General features: G+C 38.3%; 1 protein-coding gene across 1 annotated transcript in view; it reads left to right on the top strand.

Moving 5' to 3' along the window:
- The first annotated feature begins 824 nt into the window (after positions 1–824).
- Positions 825–13,159, top strand: part of TOPAZ1 (testis and ovary specific TOPAZ 1) — an 88,401-nt gene continuing 76,066 nt past the window's right edge. Inside the window, exons 1-2 of the mRNA XM_003926220.1 lie at positions 825–1,334; positions 1,785–4,206. Coding sequence (XP_003926269.1) covers positions 998–1,334; positions 1,785–4,206 — 2,759 coding nt within the window. The 5' untranslated portion in view covers positions 825–997. The remainder of the gene's footprint in view (positions 1,335–1,784; positions 4,207–13,159) is intronic.

The following is a 13,159-nucleotide window of genomic DNA, read 5'->3' as shown; positions in this document are numbered from 1 at the left end:
ACAGTGGCAGTAAGAGAAAACTAGCTAAATTTTCAGAGGCCACATCAGACAGTCACAGATACCACATTAGAGTTTGGACTTCCTGTTTAGTGTCTGAGCAAAAGAAGTTCAAGAAGGGTCAGACTGAGGAGGGCGAGGACCCCCTTTCATTGGAGAGGCATGGCCTGGCAAGGAGCTGGAAGTTGGATTGGAATAGGTCACGAATGGATTCAGAGGCATAATGCAGCAGGTCAGTCAAGAAAGTCTAAGGGCCAGAGCCACGGTAATGGCAAGCGGGAGAGTGGCTGACAAGCAAAACATAGTTAAGCAGATCTAGCGAATGCGGATGTGAGGGATGAAGTCGAAAGAAGGTCGTCTCTGACGGTTTCTAGGTCTCCGGCAGGCGCATGGTGGCGCATCCACCCGTGTGAAAGCAGCAGGCTTGTGAGGGGCGATGCGCGGCTCTGCCCATCGGAGTGGGAGGTGCCAGTGGAATACCCGGGTAAAGACAGCAGGAAGGCAGTCGGACGGGGGCTTCAAGGATACTTGGTGTGGAGTTAGAAGCCACTGGCTCTCAGTGGTCTTTGCGAGCAGGCAAGGCGTGAGGAGCAGCAGCTGGGAGAATAAGCCCTGAACCGTTCCGCGAGGCTCAGCCTAGTGGTAGGGACAACGGAGGCCTGTGATATGATCAGCCCCGCTACAGTCCCTCGCCATGAAACCGGTCTTGGACACTGCCACCCTCAGGGCGCCGCGAGAGGCCCTCCAGAAAGACGCTAGCACGGAACTCGCGGCTCTCCGCCCCGTTGCATCCCGAAGCACCAGTCCGGGCCCCAGCCACTCGGCCCACTTCCGCTTACGCGCCCCGCTTCCGCTTCCGGCCCTAGGCTGTGGTGACTAGCGGTGTGGGGTGGGTCAGAAGGCGGTAGGTGCTGGAGGCGGAGGTTGGTGCCGGCTTTGCGCCGCGGTGGGTTCCTGCGAGCTGGTGCGGAGGAGCACCGGCGGGCCGGCCCTGGGGCACATGCGACGACCTCCACCCCTGGGCCCCCCGAGGGCCCTGGGTCCTGAAAGCAATGTGAGAAGCCTGCGGAGACGGCAGGCGCCAGGGCCAGGCGCAGCGAGAGGCTGCGGCCCTGAGGCCGGGGGGCGCAGGGAAAATAGGCAAAAGAGGAGAATGGTGGCCCAGGCCACCCCTGGGAAAGACAAGGTGGAAAGAGACAAGTCGGTTGCGGCATCAGGGGCTGAAAAGGCCGCGAGGCGTCGAGTGGAGGGGCCCAGGGGCCAGGTGAGCCCGTCAGACCGGCGAGGCATACAAGCCGCAAAGGAGGCTGAGCTCCGCTTGCAAACGGAAAGACACAGTAAGAAAGCACCCACGATCACTTACCTTTAATTTAGCCTTTGCACCTCAGCGTGCTCCATCTTTATTTTGCCGCTAGTCTTTAACTCGAATCTGCATGGTTATTTCTGATGCACATGGTTGACCAGAAGATGGCAAAAATGGATTTTCTTAAAAGGGTGTTCCCCATTAGAAGTCCTTGGTCAGAATTACAATAGGAGGAATTCTTGTGGTACATTTTGGCTAGTGTGAGATGATGATGCTGTAAGGGTTATTCAGTGGCCTTAGAATTTATACAGGTTTATATGTAATTCCTTAACAGAAATTAAGGTTTTCATTTAAAAACAAACGTATTTACATACAGCTCTGAAGGGAAATAAAAATGATAGCCTCACAGTTTTTAATTTCAGTGGTATTGCATTTTCCTCCTCAATGTAAAATCTTTTCTGGTATGTTTTATTGTTTTGATCAGCCAAGGAAAAAAGAAAAGTTACTGAAGCCTCAAGTGATGATCCTCAGCCAGGGATAGACCTGGTAAGAAAGGAATCATTAACCAGTTCGGAGTCTTTCCAAACAGTGGAATGCTTGCAGTCTTTGGGTAAGGAAGGTATAGAGGAAGGCATTAAAAGAAGAATTCGAAATAAAAAACTTAAAAGCTTAGAAAACCCACCTCCCAAAATAACAGAAAATGAGGCTACACAAAATATTAACGTTGAATTCCAAGATGAACTGTACAAGAATACTCCAAAATATTCTTGTAACATCTTGTCACCTGAAGTAGAAAATAATTCCATTTTGAAATTATATGATTACAATTGTTTCCCCCATTCCAAGGGTTGTAATGATGAAAACAACCTGCTATATAAGCCTGATGGTGGATGTATGCATGTAGCAGAAAATTCCTCAAAGTTAAAGAAAGAAAACCTTAGGAGTCTTGCAGAGAAGAGTGACACAAATAGTATTTCTCAGCTTTTACAAACCCAAGAAAGTGTAATGGGAGTAAATAAGTTACTACTAGAAGAGAGTGATTTATGTCAAAGTAAAACCAATGACTTGCTTTCCTGCCTTCAACGAGAAAAAAATAAATACTCAATAGAGGAGAGCAGTGTTGGGCGAAAATCCAGGAAAAGAATGAAGTCTGAAAAAGCAGGTGAAACAGTTACTGAGATGAACTTTTCTGAGTATAACAAGTCTGAGTTGATGTTGCAAGAAAATAAAATGATTGCTGATGGTAAAGAAGCAGAGACTAAAGGTCCTTTAAATGTTTTGAGAAAAGTAAGCCGTAATACAGCCTCTCTGATGGATCATTTATTAAGTCTCCCAGAAACGGCAGGAAAAGAAACAAGTCCTGAACATCATGTAAATGCTGTGTGTCAGAAAACCATTGAACCACTTTTGAAAGAAGAAACAGAGAATGCTTCAGAGCCCTTAGGATATGAAAGCATGGCACAGACAGAGAATTTTAAATCGATGAAAAGCTCCATAGGGAAATCACCTAATGAGTACCATATTGAAAAGAGATCTTCACGGGAAGAGTTGAGAAGGGAATCTGAAGAATTGAAGTTAAGCTGTCAGAGAACAATACCTATGACTGGTAAAAGAACTTGGCCTTATTATTCATGTGCTAGAATATCTGCCTGGTGTTGGAAAAAGGCTTCCTTGCCAGAATCAAGTTACTTTCTTCCTGGGTCTCAGCAAAGTTGCAGGCAAGATGATGTTCTTAAACACCAAACAAACCAGACCCACTTAACCAACTCCAAATTATTATTACAAAGTTCCTTAACAGAAACAAACACTGAATCTTCAAGTAAAGAAAAACTAGATTCTAATTCGAATTGTTTGTCTTCAGTTTCTGCAATAGAACCTACTTCAATGATTATGAAGGAACCTATAATCAAGGATGATAAGATAAAATCAGAGGAACTGAGCAGAAGTGGGTCAGAGGTAATTTCTAACACTACTGAAGATATTAAATTAACCAGTGAGACTAAAATCTTAACAGGAAATAAAAAAAAAGATAGAGGAAATTTAACAAAACTAAATTTGACAGCAACTTCCAAAGATGGTCAGGAAGCAAATAACTCTACAGGCAAAACTATTCATCGAAAAGCATGCATTGCTAAACAAACATTTGTAGTTCCAGACTTGGTTAAAATATTGAACACAGGAAGGCTAACTAATTTTAAAATTCCTTTACTTAAGAATAAAACAGAAAAAAGAAAAGAAATAAATGCCAAGTCATCAGAGAGAGAACCTTACAGTCCTCTAGAACTTCTGGACAATTTATCTGGAGCAAAGGTAAGACAGAATAGGAGTAAAGAAAATATCTCCATGACAACATTAGGACCTCAAACTTTGAGCACACGACATAGTGTAACTCCAGCGCAAGCTAGTTCTGATTCATTCTACAATAAGAATTCCTGTAGTATTTATCCAAGGTTTACAAGGCAAGGTAACAATAACAAACCATCTAATCACATCTCCGAACGAGGCAATATTGTGTCTAATAAAGAAGTTGCTTCTCTCGCAGTTGAAAATAATGCTTTTTCTTGTGATCCTGAGTATGTGGAGAAAAATCCTTCCTTCAGCTGTAATCAACAAGAAACATTCCAACCAGTTTCCAGTGAAGTTAGTGGTAGAAAAATAACTAAGAACTTTTCAGAAATCAAAGTAGGGTGTCCAGATATTCTTAAAGCATATGAAGATGATGTCCTCTTAATTGATGTAATTCAAGATGACCCAGACCTCTTTGGAGTCTCCAATGAAGGAGAGCTCTCATTTACTTCAGAGGTCCCCAGGAAAAGCCAGGAGCCCAGTGTTGCTGGAGAGCACCAATCAAAAGACTTCAAGTACGTGGAAACTCCAATAAAAAAAGATCCAAGTGATGACTTGAGGTATGCATGTTCAAGTATGCCTTTTAGTGTAGATTGTTTGGGGTTAGAAAAGCAGACTCTACTCTTAGGTTTCACTAATGTATTCAGTGATCATTGAAGCTCCATTATTTTTTAACTCAGTTATTTATTAAATGTATTTATTACTGCTGATACCTGGAAATGTCATTATGCTAAAACTTAGAGTCAAAATAATGAATTATGTATATCTTGGAAGATAGAAAAAATTAGCTGTTCAGAATTTAAAATTATGGTTCATGAAAGGGCTTTTTGAATGATAGAGATTGCTTCTTTCAAAAGTCAATTAAGTTTATTTTCAAATGTTCTTTAATTATTATAAATAGGCAGGTAAACTTTTATTTCAGCCAGGGTGCTTATTAAGATCGGTGCCACCTATTTTAATCCATTTTCTGTGGCTTCCTTGTTTGATTAATAGTTCATTTTTCAGGGGACAGAGAAGCCTTGGAAATTTTTAATCGAAGTAATTAGGGCTTGAAAGTAGAATCAAAAGTTAAACTAATTTTCAGAGATAAACAGCATAAAATTTTTTTATGGTTTTACTTTTAAGGCAGTGGTTTTAAATAAGGATTTTTTTCCCCAACTAGAACTGTTTGCTCAATGCAACTTTAAATGGAGCCAAGTAGTAAACTTCATGCTCAGGAACTTAATCTATTCTGGTTGGCCCCAATTTGATTTAATATTATGTCATATTTAACTTTTGTAATTCCTCAAGCTGTTATTTGTATGTTATACTACTTGAATATCATAATATTTTGTGAACAGACTCAAAAAAAATGAAAACACTTTTCATTAGGATTCAGTGGTGCATGATTTAAGTTTCTCTGGCATTTATTTTTAATTACCTTTATGGCATCGTAACTCTTCTTGATGCTCTTATTGTTGCAAGAACTTGTAATTTATCACCAAGTAGATTGCTTTCTATGTGCCAAATGGAGAACCAAGAGTTTTATTGATTTTTTTTAACCATGTAATGAGATAGCATGGTAATCTGCCTGTTTTGAAGCTAGAAAAAAATGAAGATAAGGTTGTCACTTGCCCAAGATCACACTCTTGCTAACAGAATCTGGATTTGAACCAAGGCCTACCTTACTCTAAACCTGTGGTTAAGAGCTTCCTCTTTGTAGTCTGACCTTGGTTTTTTAATCTTCTTGTTACCATCTAATAACTATGTGACCTTTTAGGCAAATTATTTCATCTTTCTGTAAAAAGGGGAAGTACTTGCCTCAGGGTTGTGAGGATTAAATCAAATAATGAATAGAAAAGGTTTTAGCATTTTTAACTGTTAATACCACACTTCCTTTGAGGAATACAAAAGAAATTAGAGTAAATTCTGCATTCAAGAGCAAATATCTCTGTTGACTGACAAGAGGCTGACGGTGAGCTAAGCCAAAGGTAAAAAGAGATAAATGTCATGAATTAAAGTGTAGGACATGTGTTCTTCATTCTTTTTTTAAAGAATAATGGCTGATTTTGAAAAATGATACATGTTCATTAAAAAGCAATGTTGGGGTGGGGGAGATTCCACCACCCCAAATAACAAATTAATTGCTCTTTGTATGCATCATTCCAGACATTTATCTTTACATATAAGTGGATATAGTATTAGATAAATTGGATCATGCCATTTTTAGTAAAAACACTAAAGATAATTTTATTTATACTTAACCAGAAGAGGCAGAGAAATGAAAGTGGAATGAAATGAATCACTGAATTACTATACTTCTTTTTATTATTATTATTATTATACTTTAAGTTCAGAGTACATGTGCAGAACATGCAGGTTTGTTACATAGGTATACACGTGCCATGGTGGCTTGCTGCATCCATCACCCCGTCATCTACATTAGGTATTTCTAATGTAGATGCTATCCCTCCCCTATCCCCCAACCCCTGCTAGCCCTCTCCTGGCCCCCTATCCCCCAACAGGCCCTAGTGTGTGATGTTTCCCTCCCTATGTCCATGTGTTCTCATTGTTCAACACCCACTTATGAGTGAGAACATGCAGTGTTTGGTTTTCTGTTCTTTGCCAGTTTGCTAAGAATGATGGTTTCCAGCTTTATCCGTGTCCCTGCAAAAGACATGAACTCATCCTTTTTTATGGCTACATAGTATTCCATGGTATATGTGTGCCACATTTTCTTTATCCAGTCTATCATTGATGGGCATTTTGGTTGGTTCTAAGTCTTTGCTATTGTGAACAGTGCTACAATAAACATATGTGTGCATGTGTCTTTATAATAGAATAATTTATAATCCTGTGGGTATATGCCCAGTAATAGGACTGCTGGGTCAAATGATATTTCTGGTTCTAGATCCTTGAGGAATTGCCACACTGTCTTCCACAATGGTTGAACTAATTTACACTCCCACCAACAGTGTAAAAGCATTCCTATTTCTTCATATCCTCTCCAGTATCTGTTTTTTCCTGACTTTTTAAATGATCACCATTCTAACTGCATGAGATGGTATCTCTATGTGGTTTTGATTTGCATTTCTCTAATGACCAGTGATGATGAACTTTTTTTCATATGTTTTTTGGCTGCATAAATGTCTCCTTTTGAGAAGTGTCTGTTCATATCCTTTGCCCACTTTTTGTTGGGGTGGTTTTTTCCTTGTAAATTTGTTTTAAGTTCTTTGTAGATTCTGGATATCAGCCCTTTGTCAGGTGGGTAGATTGCAAACATTTTTTCCCATTATGTTGGTTGCCAGTTCACTCATGAGAGTTTCTTTTGCTGTGCAGAAGCTCTTTAGTCTAATTAGATCCCATTTGTCTATTTTGGCTTTTGTTGCCATTACTTTTGGTGTTTTAGTCATGAAGTCCTTGCCTATGCCTTTGTCCTGAATAGTATCGCCTAGGTTTACTTCTAGGGTATTTATGGTTTTAGGTGTTATGTGTAAATCTTTAATCTATCTGGAGTTAATTTTTATATAAGGTGTAAGGAAGGGATCCAGTTTCAGCTTTCTGTACATGGCTAGTCAGTTTTCCCAACACAGTTTATTAAATAGGTAATCCTTTCCCCATTGCTTTTGTCGAGTTTGTCAAAGATCAGATGGTTGTAGATGTGTGGCATGATTTCTGAGGCCTCTGTTCTGTTCCATTGGTCTATATCACTGTTTTGGTACCAGTACCATGCTGTTTTGATTACTGTAGCCTTGTAGTGTAGTTTGTAGTCAGGTGGCATGATGCCTCCAGCTTTCTTTGTTTGTTTCCTTAGGATTGTCTTGACTATGCAGGCTCTTTTTTGGTTCCATATGAAATTTTAAGGTGGTTTTTTCCAATTCTGTGAGGAAAGTCAGTGGTAGTTTGATGGGGATAGCATTGAATCTGTAAATTACTTTGGACACTGTGGTCATTTTCACGATATTAATTCTTCCTAACCATGAGCATGGAATGTTTTTCCATCTGTTTGTGTCCTCTCTTATTTCCTTGAGCAGTGGTTTGTAGTTCTCCTTGAAGAGGTCCTTCACATCCCTTGTTAGTTGTATTCCTAGGTATTTTGTTCTCTTTGTAGCAATTGTGAATGGGAGTTCCCTCATGATTTGGCTCTCTGTTTGTCTGATATTGGTGTATAGGAAATACTTGTGATTTTTGCACATTGATTTTGTGTCCTGAGACTTTGCTGCATTTGCTTCCCAAATTAAGGAGATTTTGGGCTGAGATGGTGAGGTCTTCTAAAATACAGTCATGTTTTCTGCAAATAGAAACAGTTTATACTTTTTTACCACAAGAAATTAGTTTCTCAAAGTTCTCTCTCAAGTTAATAAGGAAAATTACTTAAAAGTTTGAGTTTCATCTTCACTTTTAAAAATTGTTTTCCAACTTTAGACAGCAGTATTTGCTTTCTTAATATGAAAGATGAACACATTTGTACACACGTTTTCTCCTAATCTTGCCTACCCCACATTTTTGTTAAAAGTTTACTTTATATTACTAAGCCTTGTGCCATTAACATTCTCTTGAATGACCTGAACTCCAAAGATTCCTATTATTAGTTCTCTATTTAAATTGATTCCATCCCTACCACCAGTCCTTTTTACTTTCCTCTAATATTGACAATTTTATTTTTTTGAGAGGGAATCTCGCTGTGTCACCCTGGCTGGAGTACAGTGGTGGATCTTGGCTCACTGCAGCCTATGCCACCTGAGTTCAAGCAGTTCTTCTGTCTCAGCCTCCCGAGTAGTAGGTATTACAGGCATGTGCCACTATACCTGGCTAATTTTTTTTGTATTTTTAGTAGATGGCGTTTCACCATGTTGGCAAGGCTACTCTCCTCCTGATCTCAAGTGATCCACCTGCCTTGACCTCCCAACATTCCAGGATTACAAGTGTGAGCCACCATGCCTGGCCTAATCTTGACTATTTTGATTCACTGCTTAGTTGGCTAGATTTCACAGCAAATAAATTTTTTAAGAAGGGTTCATAATTACTGTGTTCCCTAAAATCTTGGGTGCATGAGAATGATTTGTTTAAGGGCAGGTTGTCTGTGTGTAAAATTCTTAGTTTACCTATTTCCCTCCCACAACTATGTAGACATTGTTCTCCTGCTTTCTGGCATTACGTATTAGAGTAAAAAACCTTGAGGCCAAACTAATATTCCCATAGCTCCGCTCTAAACTGTCTTTATTTTTTCTTCTTGCTTTCCACCTTGGGAGTGGTAATTATATATCAGTTTTTCCTGAGATAAGGTTAGCCATTTTGGTTTGCAGTAGCAAGTGTTTATTTCAGATAACATTTTTGTTATTAACGTTGAACTTCGTTTTTCTTCACTTCAAAAGCACCAGTTATGCTGTTATTGGCTCTGCTTTGCCTTTCATCTACTTCTAAAGTTTCTGTTTTTAAACAAAATTGAACATTTTCTCAGTGTTATTTTAATAGTTTTATATTTGTTCTGCACTGGAAATACTAGTTTTGTAGTCATCCACAGTGCTAGGATAAACCTTAATAGGGAAAAATGAAGACCTGATAACCAGAGGATCTGTCAGTAGTTGCACAGAAAGTTGTTAATGGTTCCAGAACTAAATGAAGCTAAAATATAATTTCGAATTTCAGCTATGTCCCTTTTACCAGTCAGTTACTAGTTCATACACTCCCTTTTCTCCCCTCTAAGATACTGAGAGGCTGAAGCCTGCTAGAATGAGTTTTTATTTTACAGAAATAAAAGTAGAAGATAAAAGGGCTAGACCCACATATTGTCAGAAACTCTGGACTGCCCCTTATTGGTAAAACAAGTAGACAAACCTGAGCCAATTTAATCACTAGGGCAAGTATTCTTAGACCTGACTGGGAGAATTTGTAAAGTGTCTAAGTGAAAAGAGAAGAAGAAAAAGGTATCTTGGGAAAGCAAAACTGTGTATTTCTCCTTGAAGTTTGGATTTGTTTAGATTAACAAAGGAGAAGGAGGAACGAAGTTTGGTAGAGAAGGAGAAATAATGAGGAGTATGTGGGCAGAAAGGTAAAAGTACATATAAACATGATTGTGTAGGGAAAATTGAAGGTTTTCCTGACTCTATCAGGCAGAGACAGAATCCGTTATGCATTCCCATAGCATCTTATGCTACCTCAGTTGTGGCACTGATTTCCTGATAGTATAATTTAATCTCTCACTTGCTAACTGTTGGATTTCTTGACATTAGGAATTGTTCATGTCTTATTTACCTTTCTTTGCAAGTCCAGTCCCTCTTATATTGAGATAGGGAAGAGAATTAAGGTTTCAATTCTTATTTGAGAATATTGCAGGCCACTTCTCAAACACTTGAATTAGATTATATGTAAATGAGACAGTGAATCCTTTCTTTCTTAAGCAAATAGACATTGAAGAATAGTGGGAAATAAGATTTTATAAGTAGGGTGATACTCAATTAAGGAGGTGGGAAAGTTAGGCTCATAAATTTGAATTCAGTATGAAATTGATGGTGGTGGTCAGCAAGGATCAGTTATTTACCACATTCACAACTTGGTCTCAAATGCATAGGCAGCCATTGTAGATTCTGGAAACAGTAAATAATAAACACAAACTTCTGAGGGATAAATATACCAATGCACAGAAAATAAAAGCCAACCACTTTTGCCCAGGCATTTGAGTCTCATTAGACCTATGCCTAGCCTGGATCTATACTGGACAAATTATATCCTGTCTCAAGTAACTTACTTTCTCAGAGTCTGACATAATCCTAGTTTGTTCCCCAAGAGAAGACTTCTAGAATGGAGTAGTCTTATTACCAATTTTACCATCAGATGACAAAAAAAAAAAAAAAAAAAGATTTCCACCAAAAATAAAGATCATTTTTTCTATCCCTTATATATTGAGATTCCTTGTCTTTTAAGAAACTTACTTTTCTTCATTGTCCCATTCCACTAGTATCTAATGTGCTGTAAGTTTACTGCAAACTTTTATACTTAATTATAAGAACTGATATTTAATGTCTGCCCTGTGCTGGCTACATTACTTATTTTATTTAGTGACACAGTGCTGAGGTTGAAATTCACCCTATTTTTATATTTAGATCAAAGTGATAAACTTTCCAAAGGACCCGGCTTGCAAGTATCAGAGTTGACATCTGAACTCAGGGCAACCTGCTCCAAAGTCTGTCCCCGCTCCACAAAACAGCATGCTGGAAGAGTGGCATTTTGGTTCTTCCTATGTATTTAATTCAGTTACTCTGCAGACTACCCCAGAACATTATTTTACTTTCGCTCCCTTTCCTCTCATCTCTGCTTCCTCTTTAAAGTAGCAAGTGGGGAGGGACTATGAAGAAACATTATTCTGATTTTTTTTCTTTCTTCTTTCAGGCTACATAAACTATTCTTTGTCTTTGCTGGAATAAACAATATTGTACCTGATTGAACATTTGTAGTATCTGGAGGCCTAACACATTATAGTTTGGCATCAGGCTAGGGAACCTCTGCCTTGAATTGGATACTATAATATTTCTCTGCTTAGGGCTACTACTATTTGCATAATAATTGCCCAGGAAATTTGTGGTGGTCCTATCCAGAAACAGAATATGGTTATTTGTAAATAAATGAATACTGACCACAATTAGCATCTCAAAAAAAGCAGTAACATTCTGATTTTTTTTCTTTTTTTTCTTTTTTTTTTTTTCCTTTGAGAAAGAGGGTCTTGCTCTTTTACCCAGCCTGGAGTGCAGTGATGTCATCATGGCTCACTGCAGCCTCTACCTACCAGGCTCAATCAATCCTCACACCTCATCCTCCCAAGTAGCAGGGGCTACAGGTGAATGCCACCACACCTGGCTAATGTTTTTTTCTTTTTGTAGAGACTGAGTCTCACCAGTTACCCAACCTGGTCTTGTATTCCTGGACTCAAGCAGTCCTCCCACATCAGCCTCCCAAATTGTAGGGATTATAGGTGTGAGCTAGTATGCTCAGTCCTAAACTTTTTCCTTGGGCAATAGTTTTCAAAATTTTTCTATTTTTAAAAAATATTTATAAATAGTAATTATTCTAAAGCAGTCATCTTCCAGCCGTTTTGTCAATTACCCACAATAAAGATCTGTTTTATATTGCAATCTGGTATATGTTTATAAATATATGAAATTATAGATTTATGAAAACTATTATTTTCCTTACCATAACTGATGTAGTCTCATATTTCATATTCAATTTCATTAAAAAATTTATTGGTTGGGACTCACCAAATAACATTTTATTACCCACATGAAAATTAGAGGATAAGCTTGATATAATCTGTCAGAGTTGGCTTAAACTTATCTTATTCTCTCCTCTCCTTTTTATTCAGATCGTCTTGCTTATCTATATTTCTATAACCTCATCCAAATCTCTTTTCTCTCTTTTCATTGTTCTTACCTTCATTTTTACCTTTTCTAGTCCACCAATTCAGAACTGGAACTATACTCCACCAATGCAAAACTATAAAATATTCATGTAAATTACAGTTTTGCTCACATTATGTTTTTTTTCACTTAGGTGAATTTAACTTTTTTGTTTTTCAAATTCCAGACAAAACTAAACTATTTCTTAAAAGAATTGCATATGTAATTTTATCTTCCTTGTAAGTTAGCTATTTTTGTAGTAAAAAGTTTCCCACACCTATATTAATTATACTAGCAGTATTATAAAAACTGCCTTAATACTTGGAAATTAAACTAATATATGTACTGTACCTACTTATGAATGTAACTTTCAGGATAATTAGAGGCCACAGAAGCATTCCTCAGTTCTCTATTGAGTAACTTAACTGTTCATGTTATTACCTCAGTATCTCTCATGGCTGTTCCTTCCTCTCGATTCTCTCTGTGTTCTTACTTATTTTTCTCTTAGATTATTGTAATTAGCTCCTGGTTAATCTTCCTAAACTCTCTTAATATATCTTTTGTCATAGTGATATTCAAAATAGAAATTGATCTGCCAGTAACTGTTAAGAGTGTTACACTGGCTTTCAGCCACCTGGGGATAGTCTAAATTGCTTGGCATGGCTTTTAAAGGCTCTTTAATGGATCTGTATCCATTCCCTCTTTGACAACTATGGTAAATTGCTTGGCATGGCTTTTTAAGGCTCTTTGGTGGATCTGTATCCATTCCCTGTTTGACAACTATGGTATTGGAGGGAGGAAAGTGAGATGAAAGGCTAATGAAAGATAAACATAGCAAGCGGCTCACTGTTTCTGCAATGCACCATGTACTTTAGGCCTTTTGCATGTGTTTATCTGAAAGTCCTTTTCTTTGCATTCACTTATCTGTCAAATCACATATGAGATGTTATTTATGATTTGTTCCAGTAGTTTTCTTGGACATATCTCAGTTTATTTGTCTGCTTGTATGTGAGCCTCACTTTGTACTGGAATTGCTAGAAAGGAGAGAGGCATCTTCATTTAGGTCTCCTTAGTGTCTAGCACTGTGTGCCAGAAATATGTTAGGTACTGCAGGTGTAGAGAACAACTAGACATATACCAG

The sequence above is a fragment of the Saimiri boliviensis genome, chromosome 8 (assembly GCF_048565385.1).
Source record: "Saimiri boliviensis isolate mSaiBol1 chromosome 8, mSaiBol1.pri, whole genome shotgun sequence".
Taxonomy (NCBI): domain Eukaryota; kingdom Metazoa; phylum Chordata; class Mammalia; order Primates; family Cebidae; genus Saimiri; species Saimiri boliviensis.
The sequence above is the reverse complement of the archived record's forward strand: the minus strand, read 5'-3'. Positions and strand labels throughout refer to the sequence as shown.